We start from the raw sequence: 26,440 nt of genomic DNA on the forward strand, positions 1-26,440 counted from the left end.
GTTATGATTTAATCAAGAGCATCAAACAGTCAGAAGTTGGCTCAGTGAGAGGTGGGGGTGGGGGAGGGAAGAGCCTGGTCCCCTCTGTGGGACAGGATGGGGCCAGGGCTTGGGGGGTCTGTTTAATCTCAGCAGGAACTGCCCTGCCCACCGGCTTCCCCTCCTCTAAGCCTGGATCTGAGGAGCCAGGAGGGAAGCCCAGAGGTAAACACAAGGAGCAGTGTGGTATGTGTCGCTTCCCTCCTCCCCATATGTCCTCCTGAAGCTGCCTGTCAGGAGCCAACCACAGGCTCAGGACCTCTGTAGCAGGCCCAGTTGGTGTCTGGGGGCTGGCTGGTTCCTGACTCACCCCTGGGGATCCCCCTACACTTTGGTTTTCCTGTCAGCAGCTGATTCACTGTGTGCTGACATGGAGAAGCAGCTGAAAGAGAAGAGGCCTGTATTCTGGTTCTCGGGGTTAGTTCCAACTCTGCCGTTTCCAGGCTATGTAACCCCTGATATGTTCCTTCTCTCTGGGCTTCCCTTCTCTGTTGTGCACATGCCTGTAAGTTACTTGGCTTTTAGGAAGTTATGTGGCCTGGGATCTGTTGTTGGCAAAGTAGGGCACGTGTGAGCACATGCACACACATATGCACACACACACTCAGGGTGAACTGGGTGACTCCGCTCACACATGCAATAATCGCGCCCACCCCCTTACCTTCACTTACCCTACCTGGAGCAACGTCACCTACCTCTGCCTGTCTGTAGATTAGGGAGGTGTCAGGGCCTGATGGCAAAAAGCTGTGGACTCGAGCTGGCATCTGGACACTGCCCCTTCCGAGCTTTGGACTCGAGCTAGCATCTGGACGCTGCCCCTTCTGAGCTTTGTGACTGTGACCCTTTCTGAGCCTCAGTTTCTGAATTTGTAAATTGGAAGATGGGAACAACCTCCTAGGGTGGTGGGAGAGTAAAATGACACAGAGCAGGTGCCTCCTCCGTGTGACCCCAGGCTTTCTGAGGGTGAGTAGGTCTGAATGTGGATGGCAGATTTCTCTGAACCCTTCCTTTCCCTCCTCCCTCCTCTGGGCTTGTCTACACTGAGTCCTTTCCTCTTCTTCCGTTGCTGTTTTGTGGCATATGGAGTGTCTCCGTGAACCCTCCCAGGCAGGGACTGCCTTGTCCATCCTTGTTTCCTTGACTCCTGGCACAAGGCCTGGCACACAGCGGGCTCCTCAGGAAATGATGGTTGAATGAATAAGTAAGTGATTCTCCTCGGGGTGGCCCAGCTCGGTGCCAGATCCTTGGTGACTCCTTGGCAAAAGTGGAGCTGGGAAGCAGGGTCTGGATGCCTGTGCCTTGTCCTTCAAGTCTGCCCATCCTGCTCCTGGAACCTGGGTCCAGGGAGGCGAGCATGGTTTGGCTGGTCTGGGACTGCTTGGGGTAGGGCTTCAGCTTCCGTTGTGAGGCCTGGCCTTTCCCCTCCTGAGAGGGGAACAGCCTGACTTCCTCTGGTTCCAGCCTAGTGAAGGGGCTGCTTTGACCCTTAGTGAACCCTGACTTGGTCAGCAGTTATTTGTGGAAGGTGCTACTGCCCTCTGGGAGGCCCAGCCCTGACAGTCTCTTTGCAGGCCACCAGGTATGTAACTCACTCTCCCCTCTGGCTTCTCTCCCCACAGTGGGGGCTTCTGACTCTCCTTTGGACGCTGTGCCTGACTTTCTTTCTTGTATTGAGGGGTGATCTGGGACAGAAGTTGTTTCTGGACCTTGGCTTATAGAGCTGATGCAGGCGCGTGGACACAGTGCTGGAGTCTTTGTGTTAGGAAGCCTGGGTTCAGTCCTGGCTCTGCTGTGAAGTTGTACAGTGACTTCGTCTAGGGATGTGACTCTCTAGGTTGATTTTCTTATTCTTTGGGCAGTAAGTGCTCCAGAAGCCAGCCTGGGAGTCCAGCTGGGGTTGGCCCAAATTGGGAAAGAACCATAAGCAATGTCACAAACCAAACTGCCTGAGGATGATTCCTGCCTCTGCAGCTTACCTGCTGGGTGAGACCTGTGGCAAGTGTCTTAGCGCCTCATTTCAGGATCTAAAATGGAAATCATAATAGTATTTACCTCATGGGGTTGTTGAGAATGATATGAATTAATATATGTGAAGTACTCATGATAGGTGCCTGGCACATAGTAAGTGCTAATATATATAATATAGTAATATAATATATCATAATATATATAATATAGTAATATATTATATAGTATATAGTATATATAATATATGTAATATAATATTATATATATCAGCTGGCTTTGGTAGTGCTATTATTAATAGGAAGCAGGATTTAAATTTTTTTTCTTTTTTTTTATGATAGTCACAGAGAGAGGGAGAGAGAGAGAGAGGCAGAGACACAGGCAGAGGGAGAAGCAGGCTCCATGCACCGGGAGCCCGACATAGGATTCGATCCCGGGTCTCCAGGATCGCGCCCTGGGCCAAAGGCAGGCGCCAAACCGCTGCGCCACCCAGGGATCCCCAGGAAGCAGGATTTAAATCTCTGAGGGTATGAAAGCTTGGTGAATAGCCTGAGTGTGAGGATCAGGAAACCCCAGCCCGTCCTTTACTTGCCATGTGACCTTGGCCAAGTTACAGCCTTTCTCTGGCTGCAAAACTATTAACTATTATCTTGCATTTGCTGCAATTAGCTTTTGTAAGTGAGGCGCATGTGATGTCACGGTGGGTAGTCGCAGAGCTTTATTCAGAAGGACTCTGGGTGCCTAGCCCATTCTCCTGCGTGGAGACAGACAGCCACTGTAGGTGGGCAGGTCCTGGTGCTGCCATGGGGTCACTGCAGACACAGAATGGCAGAGCTGCCCCCACCCCACGACTGCACTCAAGGCTGAAAAGTAGATGAATAAGTACATTTAATTACACAACAATGGGATTATACAGATCAGATTACAGACTTTTATTTTTTTTTTATTTTTCCCAATTTTCTGAATCTTCTGCAATGATTTCATATTCTTATGCTCAAGAAAGAAGGAACACACACAACAGAGCTATCGAGCAACTACTATACATATTTAAACAGAAATGTATTATTTGAACTTGGAATCACATTCAGATTTTTGTTGTTAATAAATCGTTTTGGTTTTTTTTTGTTTGTTTGTTTGTTTCCCCAAAAGGGGCCAGGATTGGTTTGAAGTGAGTATCAATTTGCCAAGCCGCAAGACTGAAGGAGTGTCTGTGGAGGGAGTGGCTATGCCCGCTGGCCTCAGAGCCTGGGAGACAAGAGGCAGATATGCTTGGAGGTGTCCTCCAACTTCCATCCTGGGGGCCATGCACCCTGAGCGCTGCCTGTTTAGAAAGCTTTCCAACAGTCCTGGACACCAGAGGGCTTAATTTCCTCGTGTGTAAAATAGAGATGATGATGATGATGATGATGATATCCAATTCAGGGCGGTGCTGTAATAATAATAATAATAATAGTAATAATAATAATAATAATAATAATAATAATAATAATAATAATAATAATATATCCAATTCAGGGCGGTGCTGTGAGGATTAAAGGTCCCTAACACACGGTGAGATTTTAGAGCTCCCTCTTCTGAATTCGGAACCCAATGGAAACAGACCACAGACAGCTGGAGCTCCGACAGGCAGCGTCAACACGGAGCAGGCTGGCCGGGGAACGTGGCTTCAGAGCCGGGGCCCACAGGGCTTGCTGACCGTCTGCCCTCGAACTGGCAGAGTTACCTGTCCGGTCGCAGGCGGCGCAGGGCAGGGGCCGGCCTCCCTGCAGGCGCAGGTGGCAGCAGCTCAGGGCGGCGCAGATGGAACGCAGCCTGCAGGCAGCCGGGCTCTGGGGGAGGGGGGCCCTGCGGAGCATGCGCGGTGCGTCTCCTGGCGAGCCAATCACAGAAGCCTCCGTTGGGGTCCGGGAGGTGAAGGGAGGGGGCGGAGCGAGACCCGAGGTGCCCCCCCCCCGGTGGAGGTCCCTCCGTAGGGAAACAAGTGGAGAGGGGAATATATGTTCCCCTGGTGACTACTATAAGGCGCTTTGAACGATGCCAGGTATGCAGGAAGCGCTCAATACATGTTAATTTGTCGTTGCTAATAATCCCGATACACCATGAATAATCCTACTACAGTTGGAAGAGTCACTCTCGCGCTCGCTGTTTTAGGAGATGGTTTATTAGGATGTTGTTGCCCTGTAAGACGACCCGGGTGTGTAGAGGAAATAGAAGCTTTAGCTGGAGGGCGGAGGGCGGAGGGCGGGGGGACGATTGGTTTGTCTGGGGCCCCGCGGACGTGAGTGGGTGGCTAGACCTTGGGTCCCTGTGGGTCACAGAGACAACCCCCCTCGCTGACCTCGGGTGAGCCCACAGCAGAGGAGTCGGGGGTTAGGAGGGCGCGTGGGTCTGGCTGCACTGGACATTCGGAGGCCTTGGTCAAGGCCCCCCGAGCCCCGCTCCTGGCGGGGTGGAGCACGAGCTCCCCGTGGGCCAGGAGGCTGTAGAGCACACTACCCAAATGGTGCCTCTCAGAAGTCCCTAGGGGGCAAGCTGCAACTACGTACGGGCCAGCTCCTCCTCCTGCCTCGGCTCGCCTTTGGGTGAGTGTCTCAACGGCTCACAACCTTGGTTTCCTTCCTCGTGGACTTTGGGGTGGTTGGTGATAACCCGCCCCATGGCTCGCCTGGGGGAGGATTCAATGAGGCAATGGGTCTGGGCAGATGCTGAGCAGTGCCCCCCCCCCCCCCACGCACACACGCAGTGTGCATCCTCAGGGAACCCCAGAGAATGATGTGAAGGCTGCTCCTGCCACCAGAGACAGAGGACTCTGATCCGGGGTGAAGGAGATTTCCAGGGCTGCCCACAGCTCCGGGGGTCAGGAGGGCCTTAGGCTTCAGGGTGCTCCATCCTGGATGGGACTGTCTGAGCCCAGCTTTGACCTGAGTGTTCTTGGCCTAGCGTGGAACTCAGGGGCTTGTGTTTACCCCGACGGGATTGTAGTTAGTGTCACTACCTATCGAGTCTGTTGGACAGCATCCAGCCTTTGCTCCCATACCTAAAGGCTTGGAGAACTCACTATCTTTCCTCTCTGCCCAGATCTGACTCTTAAAAAAAATATGGTATAGAATCTGAGCAAATTCAACCTCCGGTAGCTTCCACTCATGGTCCTGATCATGCTCATTGAGATGATGTCCCTGTGGAATGTGACGCTCTGTGGGGAGAGCAAGCCCCTCTTGTAGCAGAGGCCACCCCAGGCCAGTGGTTCTGATGTAGGAAAGAGGTATTTCTGTCAACTGTTTAAAAACCATTGTCTATCTGAACCAAATGGGCGCGCGTGCACACACACACACACACACACACACACACGGTTGGGATTATACCATATGAACCACTTCCTGCTCTAGGTTAACACTGTAGAGGGAGGTTAACACTGCGGAAGGAGGATTGTTCTGTGATATTCAGTATTCTTCCACAGTGTGTTTCCCAGATCCATAGTGTCACACTATGTGGATCTACCGTGACCCAGTTTAGCATTCTCCTACTGGCGCACATTTAGGCCATTTTGAATTTTTCATTAGCTTCCACATCACTATAGTGACCACCTCGTCCATACGTATATCTTGTGCTCAAATCTAATACTCTCCATGGAGTGAATTCCTGGAAGTGGCTTTTAAACTCATGGTCCGGGGGCACCTGGGTGGCTCAGTGGTTGAGCATCTGCCTTCGGCTCAGGTCATGATCCACACTGGTCCTGGGATCGAGTCCTGCATCGGGCTCCCTGCGTGGAGCCTGCTTCTCTCTCTGCCTGTGTCTCTGCCTCTCTCTGTGTGTCCCTCATGAATAAATTAAAAAATATATAAATAAACTCATGGTCTGAGGACCAGTTCTCAAGACAAAACCTTTTCCCCAATACCCACCAGAATGTACCCCCAAACTTAGCTCCAGCCCCACCAGAGAGAAAGAGGGCATTGTGTCCCTTGGTGCTAGGTGCTTGTGTGTGTGTGTGTGTGTGTGTGTGTGTGTAAGAGACAGAAAGAGAGAGTCAGACAAATGGGCTGCTTTTCCTCTTCAACGAGGACTTTTGACCCTCCTTCTGTCTCCCTTCCAGGAGCCTGTGGTGTCATTAACTAATTATAGGATCTCTTTACTATTTAATGACCTTTCTCCATGGTGACTCCTTCCCAACAGCCTTCTGGGAGCCAGGGAATGGGGAGATGAGTCCGTGGGAGGAAGTTTCTCTGGAGCAGGAGGTGGATCCTGGAGGTGTCAGAGTCTCCCGGAGAGTTTGTTAAAGCACAGATCATACCCCCAGAGTTTCTGATTCCATTGGTCTGGGGTGCAGCCCGGGAACATGCATTGCTAACAGGTTTCTAGGAGATGCTGTTGCTGCTGATCTGGGAACGATGATTTGAGAACCAATGCAGTAGTGGAATGGGGGCAGGGGAGGCTGTGTGGTGAATCTCAGCTCCTGGTGCTGCTGACAGTAGGAACCCTGTCCTGTTGAGTAAAGGCTTGCATGAGGCCTAAACTCACCTTCCGCCTGCCTCCACCTCATCACCTTTTCCAGTATGTGCTGTTATATTATTTATGTACAAGAGGATAAGATGTTTATCACCATCCCCATTTTACAGAAAGGAAAACTGAAGCTCTGACAGGCAAGCTAATATGTCCAAGGCAGCCCTGAAAGCTGTCAGGGGTACTGATACAGGAACCCCACCCTTGTCACCTCCTCCCTTCTTCCCCTCAATACCCACCCACCCACCACCACCACCCCCCGAACTGTGTCACACACTCTGGGCTTCCCTCATGCAGGTCCAGTGAGGGGGCTGGGAAGGCAGCTTCCCCCACACTGTCTCTGAGCCAGGGTCTTGCTCTACTTCTTATTCCCACTCACACCCTTCCACCCCCCACCCCGCCCACAAGTCGTTCAGTAAGGTGACCCTCTAAGATCCAGTGTTCTCCAGTCAGTTCATGTTCCCAGTTATTGTTCTGGGCATTTTTCTGGGAAGCCTCCGAAATGTGCCTAAGCCGTGGCTGCCACCTGGCAGGTACAGCAGAGGAAGTGGGAGAACCCTCATCTGTGGGGCATCTCATCCGTGCCAGGCCCTGCCCTCCTTGCTGCCATGGTGTCAGTCCCCCTCCCTCCAGGCCCATTTTACAGGTGAGGAAATGGAGGTCCCAGGGCTGTAGCAGCTCGCCCAGGGCCACAACTGAAGGTGCAGAGCTGGCCTTCCATTCCCCAACTCCCTGGTCTAGAGTGGCAGTGGATCCTGGACCAAAGGAGCTGGGACTTGGAGGATGGGGAGGAAACCCATGCTCTACCCACTACCCACTAAGAGGGTCAGCCGGAAAAAAATTAAATAAAAAATAAAAAAGAGGGTCAGCCTGAGGGAGCACTTGCTGTGGGAGGGCCCTGGCTTAGCCGGCAGGAGACCCTGTCCAAACGGTGCTCAGCTACCATCTCGGCTGTGTGACCTTGGGAAGGTCACTCCCTTCCTTGGGGTGTCAGGGTTCTCATTTCTGCTAATGATACCTTATGCTTTATAGCTTTTAGCCGTGGACACTTTCTCACGTACCTATTCCCGCGGGCCTCCCCACACCTCATAAAATAGGCAGCAAGGGTATTATTTCTGAGCCCATTTTACAGATAATGACAGGCTGTGGGTGACATGCCCAGGATCCCACAGCTAAGGGGGTGAACCCCTATTGCCTTTGCTCCCCTTCCTGAGCCTGGCCCATCACCCCGAGCTGCCTCCTCAGCAAGGAGGGAGAACTCTGGCCTCCTCTCTGTTCTCAGCCTCCGCACTGGAGATCCCAGGGCTCTTTAGTTGGGCTGGTGGGTTTTGGTTGCGAGGGGCTCCAGGAAAGGACTGGACTGGGATCCTCGTGCTGGGTCAGGAACCTGTGAAGGGAAGACAGGGTGGCTCAGGCCATCCCTGGTACTGACTCCTGCCTGGGCATTTGGGGTCCCTGATGGTGAGCCCCTAATGCCCAAGGAGGTGGGGTCCAGACCAGCTGCCCTCCTACATCAGCCCCTGGTGGCGGGGCGGGGGGGCGGTGGGGAAGAATGTGCCTGCCCTGCCCCCCTGTACTCCTGTAGAATTTTCCAGACTCCCAGCCTGGGGTGCCTGGACCTCACAGCTCTGTCTGAACACCCTCACCCCCTCCTCTGTCCCCTGACTTGAGTCTTCCTCATTTTTCCAGGCCCGGTTCTGACCACCTTCTTCCCTGGGGCCAGCTGTGGTGTGCTGGCCAAGCGGACTCAGCTGTCTCGGGTCTGTCCAGCGGGTGAGCTAGTTAACCGGGTTAGTTCATTCCCCACCCAGGCCATGAGGGCAGGGCTGCGGCTGCTGTGGGTCTGAGCCCGCCCCACCCCCCACCCCCCCCCCCCCCCGGTCCACCTGACTGGCAGGGCTCAGGGTGCTGAGTCTGTGTGGACCGGGGATGGCTGACCTCACCTTCAGGGTCGACCTCAGACTCATGGCTCTCATACTTTGTGACCTCGAGCAAGTCCCCCTATCGTCTCTGAACCTCTGGCTTCCGTCTCCTAAAAATAAGAAAGCTACTTTTCCTCCCTGACCGCTTGTGAGGCTTGCATGTGATAAAGTGTGCAAAACACCTACCACTGATGTCTGGTGGGTTCGAGGCGCTCAGGAAATGCCTATCCCTCCCTCCCCTGCAATCGGCTCAGGCTTCATTCCGCCTCCGCCCACCTAACACCCTAGAGCAGGTGTCTGGTTGGGCCTTGGTCTGAGGCCTGAGCTGTATCTCCTCTAGCCTAGAGGGTGTGCGAGGCTGATAAAGGGGGACAGATTGGGGAGAGGGACAGAATCAGCTGCAAACAGATATGTTTAATCAGGCTCTGCTAGGTCCAAGTTGTGACCCCGGGCACAGGACCCCCCTGAGCCTCAGTTTCCCGACCTGTAGAAGCGAGATACTCCTACCTTCTGTGTTCTCAGGATCACACTGGAGGCTTCCTGGCAGGGTCGGGGTGGGAATGCAGGTGACCTGAAGCCCTGAGTGCAGCCTCCCAGGAGCCTCTCTAGCCTGCCAGGGTTCATTTGTACGTCTGTCTTCCTAATGCCATGCAAACAGTTCCCTCTCCCTCTGGTCACCCCGGGGGCTCACCAGGGTGTTGAGTTCTTGGCTCTGGTCCTGGTGTGCTGGGTCGGTCGTCTGGCGGGGAGCAGCATGTCTGAGGGGCTGGGCCTGAGGGTGGTGGTGGTGTCACTACAGGTCCCCATGTTGAGAACTCTTGGAATGCTTGGCCCCTGGGGCCCTCTGAGGACACAGACCCTTTCCTGTAGTGTCAAACACCTTCCCTTTCCATGTCTGTCCACCCCTCCTCCTAGTACCCTATGGCCCAGAACCTTCTTGCAGTGATAATAATCACACGCTTCCCTTTGTGGTGCTCTACCATTTTTATTCCTCAGACCCTCCACCTCCCTGTAAGATGGGAATGAACTGGCCATCATCTCCCAGAGAGGGCAGGGGGCGTGCCGAGGCCCACTGCTGGGACTCATGGCCTTTCCACCCACCCCCGATCCCCACCTCTCAGCCCTGCTCACAGTCTTGGCTGAATTTTGCCTTGCAGAGGCATGTCCCCTGCAACTGGGAGTGGGAAGCAGGTTGAGAGGAGGTGGAAGTAGCAGAGCCTAGGTCTCCAGGGTGAAGGGTCCTGGGTTCCCGCCCCCGGAGATTGGGGTGCTGCGGGCACAGGGCCTGCCCTGTTCGCAGAGATGGAAACTAAAGTTTCGGGAAGGGCCATGAGTACAGGGTAGAGCGAGTTGGGCTCTGTCCCTTTGTTCTCCTCACCCTCTCAGCCCCCCAGGGCTCTGAGGGCTCAGGTTAGGGAACTCCATGGGGCTGTTTGGGACCTGGCTGATCAGGACTGGGGCTGAGCCACTGTGGGCTGAGGTCAAGTCCAGCTGCTTCGGCATCTGAGGGGTCTGTGAGTGGCTCCAGAACCCCTTCCCGTGATACAGGCCCAGCCTGCTGGGGAAGGGGAGTCTCAGGGGGGCAGGTTATGTCCCTAGCTCTGCCTGGCACTCCCAGAATGGGGGGGAGGCCAAAGCTGAGGAGAATGTGCAGGGGAGGGGATGGGCCGTTGTTGATGGCTGCTGGGGGACACTGTGGGCAAGAACGCAGGGTGTGAGCCTCTCAGGGAGGCCACAGGGAGGCGGGCTCTTGGCCACAGATGGTGAGGGGTGAGCAGGGGGGAGGCGGAGCTGGGCTGGCTACCCGGGCGGCCTGCCTTCCTGGGTGGGTTTTGCCTGAGGTTTCTCCGGGGGCTTCCTGCACAGACCCCAGAGGGCCTGAGGTCTGTGGGTTGGAGATGTGGCTGCGCAGGGGGCTCCCTTCGCCCAGGGTCTGTCTCTTTCTCCCCCCACCCACTCCCACCCACTCATTCTCTGTCTCTCTTTCCTTACCTCTGGGTCTCTGCCCTCTCTTGCCTCTCTCCCCCTGCCCAACCACACCCCCCACCTCAGTCTACCCTCCAAGTACCTCTGAAGCCAGAACGTCTCTCTCGGGGTGCCAAGGACCAAGGCCACCCTGGCTGAGTCTGCCCAGGCTCTGCTCCTGGGCGATCCCAGAGGACCTGACAGCCCCAGGGCCCTCGCTCCATGGATGTGGACCCCTGACAGGCTGTGCCCCAGACGTCAGCTGTCTGGGCTGGTTAAATGGCCCTCGCCCTGCCTGGGAACCTAGGACTTGGGCTCTACTTGCTGTACGGGAGGACTGCCCTTCCTGCCAGCCTCGGAGGCCCTGGAAGCCTACAGCCCACTGTGGATATGGACTTCTCCAGGCCACACCTCCCTGAAGCTGGGAGCCTGCCCCAGGGAAGGCCTGGCGAGCCTGGAACCTGGGGCCCGTGTGCTGGTGAGGTTGCCCTGGACATGCCACATGTCAGAAGCTCTCAAGATGCAAGCAGAGGAGACTTGAGAGCTGGTCTTGGACACAGGGAGAGACGGGGGCAAGGCTCAGAAGATGCCACCAGCAGAGACAGGGCGTCTACAGAAGGGAAGAGGCGGGTGGGGAGGGGTGGACAGAAGGAGAGAGTGTGAGACCCCAGAGAGCCCTGCCCTTTCCTTCTCACCTGGGCTGAGCTGCTTTAGCTGGGTCTCCGCCAGGAAGATCCCCCTCCCCCTGCTCTTGGAATTAAACACTCGCTCCTGCCCTCTACCCTTGGCCCCATCTTTTCTGTGTTTTCACCTAAGGACCCACGAGAGAGAGAGTCCCCATACCCATGCGTGCAACGATTTCCTGTACTGTGTCTCAGTCATCCACCCTCTTTGACTCTGACTCTGTCCCTCTCTCTTCCCATCAGATACCCCTAGAGCCAAAATGGCTCTCAGGCCTAGTGGGGCTAAGAACTGTAGCCTCAGGAGGCAGTACTATTAGCCGCACATCTGTCTGATGCCCACCCTACCTACCTGTGTGGAGGAGATTAGGGCCACCAGGTAGTGCTCTGAGAGAGTCTATGCAGGAGAGTCTCCTGGGAAGGCTGTTTGGAGGAGGTGGCATCTCGGCTGCCCTTTCTCTTTCCTCCTGAACCCAATACCTAGGGAGAGGATGCTGTGACTGAAGAGCCTGCCTGATGCCATGCGGGGTCCCTGACTAGAGTCCCCTTCCTTCTCCCTAGTTGGCTCCTGGGGGCCCACACTTATCACCCAGCCTCAGTCCCGTATGAACCCCAGCCCTGGCCCAGGGCTTAACCCTTTGTTAGCCACCTGCCGCAGGGCTCTGCGATGGCTGTGAGAGCTGCTCTCTGGTGCCTAGTGAGGTTCCAGAGTATCTTCAGTTGGTTGGGTTTGGAGGCTGGGCCGTGAAGCCCAATGAACTTGGGTTGGGCCTTGGCGAGGCTATTTTAGTTTCCTATCATTTATAAATGTGTTTCTGCAGGCTGTGTAGCGTGACGGCAGAGCGTCGAACTGGTGGGGTTCAAGTCCGAGCTCTATGGTCTGTGTGACCTTGGGCAAGTCCCTTTCCCACCCCACACCTCACTTTCTTCACCCATAAACTGGGGTTCACAGCAGTAGTCACCTCATCCGGCCAGGATGAGGCAAGGATGAGCAGAGCCACGCGAAGCACTTAGCACAATCTCTGGCAAGTAGTAACTGCAGAAATGTCAGGTTTTGTTATTCAGGACCCAAGACTATGTTCTGAGGTGCATGTCTTGTGTCTCAGAGGGAGAGCTGGAGGCTGGGTGCTCTTGAAAGTTATTGTGTTGGATTCCACGCATTGTCGTGGGCATGGCTCGGGGTGGGAACCCTGAGTGGCAGTGGCCACTTGGGAGCCCCTGGGAGGGCAGCCCCTCAGGCCTTCTGACCCATGGGCCATCCTAGAGGAGGCATGCTGTCCTCTTTCAGGTCGCCTGTGCTGGTCAGGCCCGGGTGCGTGTCCTGGTGTTTCAGCCTGCCTCTCTGCACCCACTGCCGTCACCGCTGGCTAGTGTGGGGTACGGGTTCTGAAACGCTTGTGTGTGAAGCCTGCAGATGCCTGTCCCTGTCCCTGGTTGCTCTGATTCTGTGAGCTCAGGACCCCAGGAACGGCCCCTCTAACGCCCGGCTCCAGTGACCTGGGTAAGGATGCTTGGTGGTAGGGAGCAGTATCACAAAGTGGGCAGGACACTGGATTCCAGAGTCAGAGGGTCCAGAGGAACACAGGCTCAGCTGGGCCACCATCTGTCCTGTGACAAGGCCCAGTGCCACCACCTTCCTGAGCCCCGGAGGTCCCACTTGTAAAGCAGGGACGATGAGGCCCCTCTCTCCACCTCAGACTGGGGTGGGCCTGAACAAGGCAAGGTTAACGAAGCATCGCTCATGTGGGGTTGCTTCCATAGGCGGTCATGTCATTCATCTGTCCCCCTCTGCCTGACATCTGTTTCATGATCTTGGGGACAACAACCTACCTGGGGCAGTTTGCAGGAAGCTCTGTGTCCTGCATCTCAAGGGATGGTCTTCATGCACACTCTCCTCCTGCCACGGGAGGACGGGCATCATTTTGCCTGACCCTTCCCACAGTCTCCTGTCTCTGTATGCTTCCCTCTGAAGGCTTGGCAAGCTGATTCCTCCTTCCTGGCCAAGCCTTGATGTGCCCATTTTACAGATGAAGACACCGAGGCTCAGGGTTGGTGGGCAACTTGCCAAAAGTCACACAGCTCAGTGAGATAGGGCTTGGCACTGAGGTGTCTCTCAATCCAGAGGCCATACGATGACCTGGTTCATCATTCTCTCCCCTGCCATGGGGCTGGGGAAGGGGCTAAATTCTGAAGGCCTGTCTGGGAATTCAGGTCTTCCTGCTAGAGCCCCTCAAATCTGGGGCTCCTGGACAGCCTCTCAGCTAGTTCTAAATGTCCCTCTAACTTAGGGTTTCCCAAACAATAATGCTGAATGTACCCAGTGCGTTAGGATGGTTGGTTATCTTCTCAGCCCTTGGGAACAGAGGCCTGGGCTGGTCACCTTGGACCAGGTGTGGTTCTGTCTGTCTACCTCAGGGTACCAAACAAATATGTCTACTTGTCTACACGTGAAACAGGTTGGGGAGCCCTGCTGGCTCTAAACAATTCCCTCCCTGCCCCCACCAAACATACTAAGCATGTACATTCCCCGGATGGATGGGGGCTCATGGTCCTCCCTGGACCTCAGTCTCTTTGTCTGAGAAATGGGGATGAAGTAAGTGATGTCAAAAGCATCCTTCTAGTGTTGTGGATCAGAGTGTGTAAGCCCTAGAACCAATGTTGGGAGGGAGCAGGGTCTGCCTGGGGCCCAAATAGCCTGCAAAGAAGGCCAAAAACAGTCCAGAAAGGGAGCTGTGGGGAGGGAGAAGTCAGGGGCTATGGCTCAGCCTCAATTTGAGTCTTTGGCTGTGTGGTGCCAGGTAGGGAGGCTGGAAGGCTTAAAGTGTCTGCTCTTCCTGATGCTGCACCCTCTGTGCCAGTGGCCTCTTCTTCATGGCCTTCTGGGCTCGTGGCCTTAGACAAGTCAGTGAACCTCTGAGTCTCAGTTTCTTTATCTGTTAAGTGGGAATAACAATATCTCGGGGTAGGGGATATTATAGAGAATAAATCAGACAGTGGGAATGGTATGATGCAAACTCCTCTGCCACAGTCTGGCCAGGGGTGGCTGCTGTCTACATTCCTGTGGTACCCCTGGCCTTTTTCCCTCAAATGCCAGAAGTCCACCCCAGCTCCAGGTGTTAAGGTCCTCAAGAGAACCAGAGCCTGTCACCCCGGCCTGTGGGGTCGTGTGGTAGGAGCCTTGGAGTCTCACTGGGCCTCAGAGTCTGCAGCTGTAAGACTAACAGGAGGGCTTGGGGCTTCACAGTCCTGTGATTCCTGGGAGGAGTGAGTGTCTTCTGACCCCGGTTGGCAGAGGTGGTGAGATTTTTACCCCCAGGTAAGAGATGAGACGTGGGAGCTCAGGGAGATTCAGTGGCTCAAGGTCACACAGCTAATAGGAAGCAGAGCTGGGATTCAGACCTAGGTCTTAGGAGGGAAACGTGAGCCTAATCATGTTCGGTGGCCTCGTGATTTTCCTGCTGCCCAGAGAAACAGCTTTTTACTTTTTCTTTTCTGTTTTAACAACAACAACAACAACAAAAGGTAAGAGCAGAGAATGAAAAATACGATAGTGAAGAGGTCAAAAAGCCAGCCCCTGGAGCTAGCTGAGGTTTCAGGAAACATATCACCTGTTACACATGAAAACAAACACAGCCACCTGTGGCCAGCCTCTTTTTTATGGGTGATCAGGACAAAGTCCAGAGAACTGGAGAGCTGAGTGGCTGAGGACTAGCTTGCAGGTGGAGAGCCCACAGGTAGGCGGGCTTCCAGAACAGAGCAGCCAGGCCAGGCTTTCTCATTCTACCTTCTGCCCCAGCAGGCGACTGAGCTCACGTGGTGCGATCAGTTGTCGACTCACCAAACTGGCTAGACCTCTAGGCCTCTGGCAGGCCCCTGAGGCATAGCCAGAGGCTCAGAGACAGAGGCTCTGCCCATGCGCAGGACAGAGGCCCTGTTCCTTAGGTCGCCCAGCCCTGCCCTGTTCAATCCCCACCCTGTGGCCCAGGCCTGCCCTGCTTTACCCTCACCCTCTTGCAGGGGACCAGTAGCCGTCACCAGCAGCCGCCACCCTCTGGCATGGAGGCCTCCAGGCCATGCATACATTTGGAGGCCTAATCAAGCCCCTCAGAGGGCTTTGGACTGTTGGTCGGGAAATCAACAACTAACTTCTGGATAGTAATTGTCATTATTGGTCGCATTTATTTGACACTCCCTGGGTGTCAGGCCCTTGGCAGATGCTAGTTCATATAAGCCCTGCCATAGTTCATTAGTAAGTCCATCTGACAGGTGGGGAAGCTGAGGCACAGTGATGAAGCGATTCCTCGAAGCCACACAGCTGGTAAGATGTGGCAGGTTTGGCATCCTCAGGCAGGGAGAGTGGGAGGAGCGGCCAGGGTGACCAGCATGGACTGAGCCCTACTAGGTACTGGCTGGATTGTGGTTCCTCTTCCTACCTGTGTGTGGTGGGTGGGTTTAGTTTTCCATCTGCTGAGAAAGGGGCAGTGCCACAGTGTTTCCCCAGGTTATGTGGCTGCTTTGCTGCAGCTCCGGGAGGGTTAGGGTGGAGGTGGGGGTAGGGGAACCCAAGGTTGCAGTGTGAGTTTCCTGTACCTGCATGTGCAGAAGGAAGGCCTGGTGAGCCAGGGCAGGGCAGCAGGTGCACTGGGCCCGTCCAAGTCCACCACTGTGTGCTTAGGCTTGATCTTTCGGTGTGACTTGGAGGCTCTTGCTCTCCATCCCCTCTGAGAAACGCAGTGATTTGGAAGGTCTTCTGCAGAGTGGATATTGCTCCCCGGAATAAATGACCCCAGAGGGCGTGAGCCTCCAGGAAGTTGGAGTTGGAGCAGAGGTGCAGGGAGCTTCATGGGAGATTCCCTCAAGCCCACCTACATCTCCTTCTGAGCAGAGGGACCAGGCCGTGCTGGAGACTGGGCTTGTGGCAGTGGGTCTCAACACATTAGAATCCTCTGGAAAACTTAAAAGATCCCAATGCCTGGTCCGTACCCCAGGCCAATTTAATCAAGATCCCAGGGAAGGGGGCCCAGGCATGAGCAAGTTGTACAGCCCCCAGGGTAATCCTGACCTATAGCCGAGATAGGAGATCAGCGGCTGCTCTAAGGCAACTGGGGGATGAGGGAATTAGGAACCTCTTGGCTTTCTAGGGTTTGTGACCCCCTGAAACCTGACAAAGGCATGTGCATCTAGAGAGAGTTCACAGCTTCCACCAGCTTCCACCTCTTTTCTAGAGGAGATTAAAATCCATTCTTGGGAGTAAGCAACCACCCCTTCCCATAAACCAACAATGTCATTTTTAAAGACTGGAAATCTCCAGTTACTGGATCAAGGTTGGTTTGTCCCATCACCTCTAAGCAATCTTTCCTGACCTCCCCAGACACCCACTTCCTTTTCCTTCTTTCCGCAAATACATACGGTGTGCTTAGCCCATGCTTGGAACTGCTTGGGGCTCAGGGATTGTGGCGAATGTGAACGGCCGTCCCCTGGAGGAGCCGTGTTCTAACGGGGGCTCTAGACACACTCGAGAACCCGTAAGCTAATCGCAGTGAGTGGGCCATGTGACAGGCCCCGGTGTCAAGGATGCTGTTCCTTACAGTGGGCAGCGAGCCTCCCTTGCTCCCTCCACCTGTACCCCTCACCCCCACCCCGAGATTCTGGTGACTTGGTCTGGGCAGAGTCAAGGGCCTGGATGTTGGCATGTTTTGATTCTACTGTGCAGCTGGAAGCGAGGCCTGCCGTGTGGATCAGGTGTTCAGGGGAGGCCTCTGGGAGGAGGGAACTTGGCCCATGGGAGGAGGAGGAGCCAGCGGAGGGCTTTGGGGGGAACACTGAGCTGAGAAGCAAGAGAAGAGATCAGCAAGAGAAGAGAGTAGCCTTAGGAATGCGTGTGTGTATGGGAGGGGGAAGTGCTGAGGACAGAGGAGCAGCGGGCAAACCAGGCAAGGCCCTGCCGGCTCCATAGGAGCCTGGATTTTATAGGGACCATGTCGGCTACATCACGGTTACAGGGTTGTAGGCAGGGGAGCGACAAGGTCTGGTTTACAATTTTCAAACCCCTTGCCGTGTGAATAAGGGATTGGGGAGGATAGGAGTGGAACTTGGGACCCTCAGGGAGCTGCCCTGGTCCAGGTGGGAAGTGGGATTTGGGGCCCCGGCAAAGCGCTGGACTAGAGGACACAGTTTTGGGCTGTGGGATGAGAGGGAGCATGGGTGAGTGTGGCTTTCAGGTGTTTGGTCTGGGCCAGCAGGGGGGTCGCGCAGGGGCATCCCCAGCCCCTCCCCCATCTGCAACCCTGCAGCTCTTAGAATCCTTAGCACCAGCCCCCAAGGTATCCTTGAGAGCTTCTGGTTTGGCATTTCCTAAGAGGTGCTCCATGTGGTATTGAGGGCTATTAAGTGTAAAAATCGTTTGAGTTCAGCAGTGCTTGCTGCCGAGCATTCTGGAGATGTTAATAGGCTGATGTGCCGGTGGCTCCTGGGGAGAAGTGGCACTCCACCGACTGGGTAACAGCAATACCTTCTGTTCTTAACAGCGCGTCTTCTAGGACTCGTACTGAGGAGCCACACCCGAAACCACTGCTCCTGTCCCAGCCCGTCGTTGAACAGGTGAGGCGGCAGGCCCAGGGCGGGCAGTCACCGTGCTGTGCCTCGAACCCCGTGCTCTGCTAGAGCAGGGACTGAGCCTGCACCTCCCCACTTTGGGCCTGCAGGTGCCACGGCATCACATAACTCTTTTCCCCCCCACACTGTTTAGGACACGCAAGTTCTAGGATCAGGCTGGAGGGCTGCTACCCCATCCTCCCAAGCCTCCTACCCTACAGGTGCAAATTCACAGGCCCCGACACAGACAAGGGGTTCTCTTGAAGACACCAGCTCTTCCCCAGGCCCACTTCCTATACTCAGGGTCTTCGAGGAAGGTGAAGGAGCCTTGGCAATGGGTCCTGGCAGTTAGGGCTGGCTCTGAGGGTGCTCACCCCACAAAACCCCCACCCCACCCCTTGGGTGAGGACAGAAGAGGCCTGAAAATAGAGTCTCAGCTGACTCAGGGGCAGAGGGTATCAGTCCCCTTTCAGGTGGCTGAGCACTTGAAAGTTCTGGTGTTTTACATGGAAGTGTCTCTTCCCTTCACTCCTCCATCTTTCCATCTCCCCATCTCTCCATCTCTCCTCCATCTCTCCATTCTCCTGTTTACCATCCCTCCAACTAGCCATTGCTCCATCCTTCTATTCCTCTATCTCTTAACTCCCCATCTCCTCATTCCTCCAACCCTCCATCCATCTTTCCATCATCCTACCATCCAGCCATCGCTCCATAGATCCATCCCTCTATCCCTCCATCTCTTCATGCTCATGTCCACCCATTCTTCAATCTAGCCATTGTTCCATCCTTCTTTTGCTCTATCTTTTCATTCCCCATCTATTCATTCCTCCATCCCTCCATCCCTCCATCCAACTATCCATCCATCCAGGCAGCCAGCCAGCCAGCCATCCTTCCATTCCTCTATCTCTTCATTCCCCATCCATTCATTCCTGCATTCCTCCATCAATCTACCCATCATCCCTCCATCTAGTTATCCCTCCATCCCCCATATCCCCATCCATTGCTCCATCCAGCCACCCATCCCATCTTTCATTAGGTAACATTTGCTGGGGGCCCACTTTGTTCTCATAAATAATACATAGTCTTTCCTCTCAAAGTATCACAGTTCACAGGGCAGATGGGACAAATAAGTAGAACATTACTGTACAGCATCAGGAATTAGAATAGCAACTTCCATTTACTGAAAGCCTACCACATGCCAGGCATTTTAGCCACATTATCTAATTTAATCTCTGGACAAATATTCCAAATGGATTTTATTTTCCTACTTTTACAAATGAGTAAGGTGAGGCTCAGAGAGGTTATGTCATTGGTCTGCGATCACACAGCAAGGAGATAAGAGAATCACATTTGTACCCAGGCAGTTGAACACCCGAGCCTGTTCTGGGAACTGATCCAGTCGCCAAAGCTATTGGCAGGAAGCAGAGAGGGAGTGTGGCTAACCAACATGTGTGTTGGCAGGGACAGGCTGACGGTGGTAGAGACAAGGCTGGCTGGAGTAGGAGGTTTCCTGGAGGTGATATCTGAAGTCAGTCTTGAGGAAGGAGTAGGAGTTAGTAAAATATCAGCACAGTAATTTCATTGCATGAATTGATTTGGCGTAAAATTATATATTTGGTCAATTTCAATTGCAGTTGCTTAGAAATGGTCGATTTACCTGCTATACAGTATAACATCAAGTAAGTATGGCCTTCCTATTGCTCAGACAGCTGTCAGTGGCTGTTCTGGAAATTTCCAATAAAATGCGCACGTGTGCCGTTCCCTTGTGTTGTCGGCGGTCCATATAGCTGGCAGGAAAGCCTGGGAAGACCCCCCAGTGTTTACAGAAAGTGCATACATGGAAGCAATACACTGGGAGACATTCCCTTTGTTCAGTTTTGTTGGCAGATGAAATCCTTGCCCCTTACTCCTTCCAGAAGTGCTGATGAAGGCCTGCCCCTGCTCTGGCCCACTGAGCCCCCCTGTGCCAGCACTGACCTCACTATCTGTTTATAGCGGTGGGTTCAGTTGGGGCCCTCACTCTACAGGTGAGGGGCCTGAGGGCCTGGAAGTCCCCCTTCCCTGTGCCCATGTGCTGGCAGAGCCAGTGTTTGAACCCTTATCTGGGGGGCCTTTGTCTTCTCCCTCTTGTCTGCAATTCCTTACATTCAGTTCTTGCCACCAGCTCGCTTTCCCCCAGGATCTCAAGCTGAAGGCGGTCCTGACCCTTGCTGCCTCTTACAGACACTCGTGTGTACCTCATTGGGTCCCCTGCATTGGGGACATCAACCAGGGGGCATGGCTGTGTGCCCCCGCAACTTTATTTAGGGCCATTATGGTGTGAATTTTGCGTGCTACAAAAAATCTTTTTATTTTCCCAACTAGTTAAAAATGCAAAATCTGTTCTTAGTTCACAAGTTGTACAAAAAAAATAGGTGGCGGGTTGGATTTCATTTAGAGACCCAGCTGGCCACCCCTTGCCCTACAGCAGTGCTTATTCCCATCTCATGTATGAGAAGACTGAGCCTCAGATGCCCCCCGACCCCCTGTCCCAGGCCCTCTGAATCCAACTTTGTGGGGGAGGTGGTCCCATCGTGGCACCACCTGGGCATGTTCTCAGCCTGAGCTGACCCCCTGCCCTCCTTGGAACTGCCCATCTTCTGCTCCGTGGTGCTTTGAGGGGGAAAGTCTGGACATGGAGGGAAGAGAGCCTTTGCATCCTTGGATACTGGCTAACGTGCCCTGGAGCCGCCACCCCAAGCTCTGGTTCCCAGCGCCTTCTTCTCCCCCAAGTGATTCCGGGTAGCCTCTGGGTCTGCCCAGATGGGCCAAACTGCCTGCCAGTCCTGGGGCTGCCTGGCTTCTGTTCTAACATCCCAGCTGCCTCCTGGAGAGGATGGGGCAGCCTAAGGGGTGAGGCGGCCTGGGTTCTGTCCTTGCTGGTCAATGTGCTGGTGATTTGGGGCCAGCTCCTTCACCCCTCTGTGCCTCTGTTTGCTCCCAGGACACCAAAGGGGCTTTGCCGGATGCCTAGTACAATTTGTGTGAGTGTCCGAGACCAGCAATGTTGGTCAGAGTCTGGAGCATCAGGGGATACCCACTTAGCACCTCCACTTCCTTTTGCCCACTTGGGAATCCCAGCCATCCCCACAGATCCCTTTATACCGTCAAGCCCACCCCTGCTTGTGAGCTGTGTGACTTGGGTGGTTACTTCACCTCCCTGAGCCTCCCCCTCACCTGCTGGGCACAGGAGGATTAAGGGGGATGCCCGACACAGTGGCTGCCTGGACTCGATGCCATTCGAGGGCAGCTACTCCTCCTCATTCCCTGGGCCCAGAACTGACTCTTGTCCACAAACTTCCCTTTTCTGAGCACTCCCAACCCTGTGAGGCGGCCCTGGCAGCCCAGCCTGAGCAGAGGATGTGGGAGCTGAACGTGTAGAAACTGCTTTCCCGTACCCACGAGAAGCAAGCAGCAGTTGCCAAAGACCGTTTGCTACTTCTCCAATTGCACAAAAACCCAGTGCGCACCACTCGGGCCCTTGGCCGCCGCTAGAGCGTAGTTAGTGAGGTTCTTCCAGTAAAAGGGTGACGTTTCTGTAGACTGCTTGGGGTTCAAGCCTGGGTCAACCACTCGGGGCGTCCCGTGTCACTTACTGGGAGGAGACCCAGCCAGGCACACAGGTCCAGGTAGGAATGAAAAACATGCCTGCTCCATGTGAGAATCTTTCCTCTGCTGCTGTTCTGTTCAGCGCAAGTTTCCGAAGAGCCTGTGGCCTGTCAAGCGCTGTGCTGGAGAACAATAATGCTCCTTTATGTGGACCATCCCCTGCAGGGCTCCCTCGGGCCAGCCTGGGTCCGGGATCACCGATCTCTAGCCCTCCTGACACAGGAGAGTCCTTGTTTTCCCCACTCTGGGTGTGGAGTAGACCCCAGGTGGCATTGCTGAGGCTGGACTTCCCTGACTCCCAAGTCCCAGCTTGGGACCCTTCTTAGACCCAAGCCTTGGACCCTGGTAGACCGGAAGAGCCATTCAGTCAAATCTTCCCATGTAGCACTTGAATCCCCCCAAATGATCTATTCAGACTTTGCTTCCATGCCACTCGTGATGGGGTGCTCATTACTACCCAGACAGCCTTTTCCTTCTCTGGACAGCTTTGTTTTATGTTGTGCCCAAATCTGACCCACAGCAAGGGGTCAGATCTCTAATTGAGATGTCAGAGAACTGGACTCCCTTAAGCCCTCTCCCCTATCCCTGGAGCTATAGAAAGTCAAAGCTGAGCTCCCCCTGGCAAGGATGATGGAAGATTATTATTTCCAGAAAAGGCAGAGGGGACCTCCTTATGGACAGGGGATGTTCACAAGGCTTAGGACTGTGAGTTTTACCCTTTATTACCCTTGCAGGAGGAAGAAGGGGTGAAGCCTGCCCCTCAGCCCTCCTTCCCTCTGCTCTGTGGCCTGCTCCCCACCTCCCCTCCCTTGGGGCCTATGGGAACAGGACTGGGCCTCGTGCCTGCTTCCCTACCCCCAAGCCCAGCTCTGCCCAAGCAGCTGTCCTATGCAGCTGTCCTGGCCTCAGCTGCCCAGCGCTGGCTCCCATCACCCCACAGAGCTGAGAGCTGGCTGCTCTCATTCCTGGATTGTATGGCTTCAGGGAGGGGTGAGGGCAGCCGGCTTGCAGCTCCCCTCTTCCTCCTTGAGTCCCGCCCTGGCCTGTGGTCCATCAGTGCGGAAAGACAGACACCAGCGTGCTCTAGCATGGTTTGTGTTGTTTCAGAAACATGGGTGTATCACCCAGGATGACAGTGAAGAATTGGAAACAGCCGTGTGTCTAACCATCGAGTGTTGGTTACATGCTCTGTGATGTGTCTGTATCTGGGACTTTAACCCCTAGGATCCTTGGGGGCTCCTGCATGGGTTTTATGGGGCCTGAGAACCCCCGGAAATTATATGTAAAATGCTGCCTGTGCATGAATTTTTCTGGAGGAACCTGACCCTCCAAAATGTTAAATGATCAACAGTATGGAATCCTATGCAACATGTAAAGTTATGTTGTAGAACATTCTTCCAGCATACAGAGACAGTATATTGTAGAATGAAAAAAGCAGGTTACAAATCATGCTATATAGTAAGAGCCCAGTTTTGTTTGAGACCATCTGTGAGACACACATGCTACAAGCATAACTACTAAAATGATGACAGTTTTTTTTTTTTTTATCTCTGGGGTGAGATAAAAATTTTTGTTGGATTCATGTTACTCTGCTGGATGTTCTGTCCGTTGGATGTTCTACAAACTTGTTCCTCTACTTGTTCCCATTGTGAGGAAATGGTGGAAGGAGCACTCGGTCCCTTTTCTGAGAGTCTGGACCACCCTCCCTTCTCCCCCAGCAGCCCCCTGGCCCCAGAGGGGGCTGCAGATCCGTGCCACAAGCTGTGGTCTCTTCTCTGGGTCTCCAGCAGTCACCTGCTAGCTTCCTGGCCTCCTAACTTTGACCAGCATCCATGTGGGTATTTCCAAAGCCCTAGAGGATCTTATGTAATTTCCCTCCAGGCTCCATTCCCTCTGGCCTGGTAGAGGGGCCAGGCCAGACTCCAACTGTCAAAACATCAAGCAACCGAGATGGCCTATAGGCCTACCCTGCCTAGCTGTGTGGCTTTGGGCCAGTCATTCAACCTCTCTGGGCCTCAAGGCGCCATAAAATGGGACCTTATGTTAGCACCTCCCTCTGAGATTGCTGCAAGGACAAGCTGGGATGATTTGGGGCTGCTGGGTCACTGATGCCCATCAGCTTTGTTCCCTTTCCTCTTGGCCCTGACCTACCTGTCTCCTCTCTTCTCGCCAGGGAGCTCCAGGACCGGCAGGATGGGGTCAGCCTGTATCAAAGTCACCAAGTACTTTCTCTTCCTCTTCAACTTGCTCTTCTTTGTAAGTATGACCAGCACCAGCCGACCACCTCCAGCAGAGACTCTTCCCTTGGGCAGCCCAGTCTGAGACCCTGCAGAGGCTCCAGGCCCAGGATGGTGGTGGTAGGGGGTGGTGGGTGGGGGCTGAAGCAGACCATTGCAAATGGAAGTGGGTGGGGCCAGCCAGGAGATCTCCTGGAACTTGCATTCCAGCTGGTTCTGTGGCAGGGCCCTGGGTACCTCTCTGAGCTGTCCCCTCTCCTGGAGCACTAAGGTCCTGGCTAGTCGGGGTTGGAGGTGGGCGTGGATGGGGAAGAGCCCCCTGGGTGTCCCCTCACTCATCCGCAGAGGGTTCCCTGAAATCTTTCGTGCCCTGTGCTGGCTCCCCTGCTCTCCTGCGCCCCCTCTGAAGAATTTGCTGTTATGATCCTAGATTTCAGCAGCCCCTTCCCCCCACCCCCACTGGGGGGGTTGTACCCTCACCTCCCAGACCGTGTGCAAGAGAGGCAGGCTTGAGGCCAGAGTGGGGACACAGTCCCCCTTCCCCAGACCCACCCTGGCAGGCCTCACCGAGTCCCTGAGCCCCAGGGCCGCCCAGATGGAAGCCTGGTGTCCATCTGGAGCTGGTTTTCCTCAATTTTCCTCTCAGGCCTGGCACTGACTGACTCCTTTTGCTTGCAGTTGCCAGGATGATGATGTGTGTGTTTGAGTGTGTATGTGAGTGAGAGTATGTGTGTGAGTGTATGAGTGTGGACACATGAGTGTATGAGTATGGATGTGTGTATGAGTGTATGAGCAATCGGTGTGTGAGTGTGGGGGGTAGGGAGGAGACTGATGCATGTGTGAGAGTACATGTTAGTGTGCACGTGTGTGAAAGTACATGCGTGTGTATCTGTGAATGTATGTGATGGGGCAGGGGGGAGAGTGATGCATGTGTGTGTGCATGCATGTGTGTGAGTGCATGTGTGTGAATGTGCGTGTATACATGAGTGTGTAAGTGTGATGGGGCAGCAGGGAGTGGCCCAAGAGGCCTTCCTGGGCCCCGGGGGGCTTGGGGGCTGTGTCTCCTCTGTGTTGGTGGTTCAACCTCTAGCATTTAAAAATCAGGCTGAAAAACAGGATGTTTTTATTATGATCTGATTTTATTTTAAAAAACTATACACACATATGAAGATATTTTGAGAGGAGAAGATGCCTCTTCTGACAGGGATTCTTGAGAATTTGGATTTTCTTCTGCATGCCTCTCTACATTTTCCAAATTTTCCACAATGGACATGATTTCCTGGGGAAAAGGCATTACATAGGGTTGTAGACAGTTTGGGAAGTAATCGTTCTTAATTCCCCCTCTAACTATAACCCAACACACAGGTGCTTACAAGTGTGCTCCTGGCACATGCAAACCCACACACGTGCACGTGCACACGCATGCATCCAGACCTGCCCTGCCGGTTGTCCACACTGGCTCTGGCCCCAGCCCCCTCCTCGGGGACAGTGCTGAGGCCTTGTGTGGCTGTCATCCAGCCAGATCTGGAAGCCACCTAGGGCAGGGCCTGGGCACCTAGGCTTCTCTGGCTTGACAGTCAGCTCCCTCCTGGCTGGGCCAGGGCTCTGGGAAATGGTTGCCCATACAGCCGGAGCCAAGCCTTCCCTGGCAAGTGCGTAGCTCCTGGGCCTCAGCCTGGCTTCAAGGCCACCTGGTCAGGACTGGGGAACAGGAGGGTCGGAATGCTGTGCTTCTATCCCTGGGACCCTAGGGATTGGAGCGAGGAGTCTAGGCTATGGCCTAGGAGGTGCGGGGGCTTGCAGCCCAGGGGCACAGCCTGTTCACCCCATGCAGTGAGAGGGAGGGGATAGAGACTTTGCAGAGAAAGGAAACAGGGTTGATGGTTTTGGCCAAGGAGTCCCTTCTCATCCTGCTCCTAGCCTGCCCCGTGGAGCCAGGACTGGAAAAGCTTGTCTCTGGCCAGAGCTTCGGGGGCTGGCTGGCGGGAGTCAGGTGTTAACTCCCTGTGTGCTGGGGCCCAGGATGGCCCCCCAGGATGTGGGGATGGGTGGGGCGGGAGAGGGCAAAGGAGAGACTTACAGGGACATTGTGCATTTGTCCACTCTTTCGCTCATCACCCATTCGCCAACGGGATATTTGACATCTCTGTATTCAGACCCCGATTGTGGGTGCCAGGTGGACACGCCAACAGAAGAGCCATGGTTTCTGCACTTGGGGCTGTATTCTGGGGGTGCGGGATGATGTGGGCTCCAGTCAAGTACTTATTCAAATGGATGATAAAAAGGCGGTTGTGCTAGGTGCTGGGCATGAAGGATACGGCCCCCAGGAGAGCAGAGAATAGGGCAGTTGACCCTGTCGGGATGGTCAGCAAAAGCTCCCTGGAGTTGTAGGTGTGGCGGGGCCGGAGCAGGAGAGGAGAGGGGAGTTCTGGGAGAAGCAGCAAAAGTCCAGCGTGGGGGAGTGGGGCAGAGGGTGGCTCCCCGGGATGCAGGCCGCACCCGCCTTCCAGGAAGGATTCTGGTCTTCGTTTTATGCACAGTGGGAAGTGGTTACATGATCAGACTTGTGGTTTGGAAAGTTCGCTCTGGCTGCTGTGTGTGCTCGTGTGTGCGTACGTGTACACGTGTACATCCTTGCCTGCACCCCTTCCCGGCCCCAAACTCCCCGCAAAATTGCCTCATCAGCTATTCTTAGGTTCACAGAAGCCCAGAGGCTGCTGATGCTGTTCTGGGGAAAGACGCTGGCGTGAGGGTCCTGGCTCCTGGCTGAGCCCGTCGGGAGATTCTGGTGGAGCTGAGGGGTGGTTCATGTGGGGGGTGCCCCATGGTTCCAGTCTTGGTTCACAGAGAAAGAGGGGGCCCTAGTGTCTCCCCCTGTTTTTTTTGGCCGCCT

General features: G+C 54.5%; 1 protein-coding gene and 1 long non-coding RNA gene across 10 annotated transcripts in view; one reads left to right on the forward strand and one right to left on the reverse strand.

Annotated features, from left to right (window-relative positions):
* CD82 (CD82 molecule) overlaps positions 1–26,440 on the forward strand; it is a 52,415-nt gene that overhangs the window by 4,541 nt on the left and 21,434 nt on the right. For 2 of the 9 annotated variants that reach the window (XR_012013792.1, XM_072790520.1), the window contains exons 2-3: positions 8,191–8,274; positions 23,484–23,566. Coding sequence is in view for 6 of the 9 variants with exons in the window: in XM_072790520.1 (XP_072646621.1) it covers positions 23,504–23,566 (63 nt within the window). In the remaining 3 variants the exon portion in view is untranslated. Of the gene's footprint in view, positions 1–4,008; positions 4,046–7,094; positions 7,148–8,190; positions 8,292–17,595; positions 17,669–23,483; positions 23,567–26,440 lie in introns of those variants that run through there. The other 7 variants (XM_072790515.1, XM_072790518.1, XR_012013793.1 and 4 more) reach the window with 6 other exon arrangements.
* Positions 2,916–3,866, reverse strand: LOC140612662 (uncharacterized). The gene is made up of 2 exons (XR_012013796.1): positions 3,728–3,866; positions 2,916–3,433 (listed from the first exon to the last, which is right to left on the reverse strand). It is a non-coding gene; the product is annotated as an uncharacterized lncRNA (long non-coding RNA).

The sequence above is a fragment of the Canis lupus genome, chromosome 21 (genome assembly GCF_048164855.1).
Source record: "Canis lupus baileyi chromosome 21, mCanLup2.hap1, whole genome shotgun sequence".
Lineage (NCBI taxonomy): Eukaryota > Metazoa > Chordata > Mammalia > Carnivora > Canidae > Canis > Canis lupus.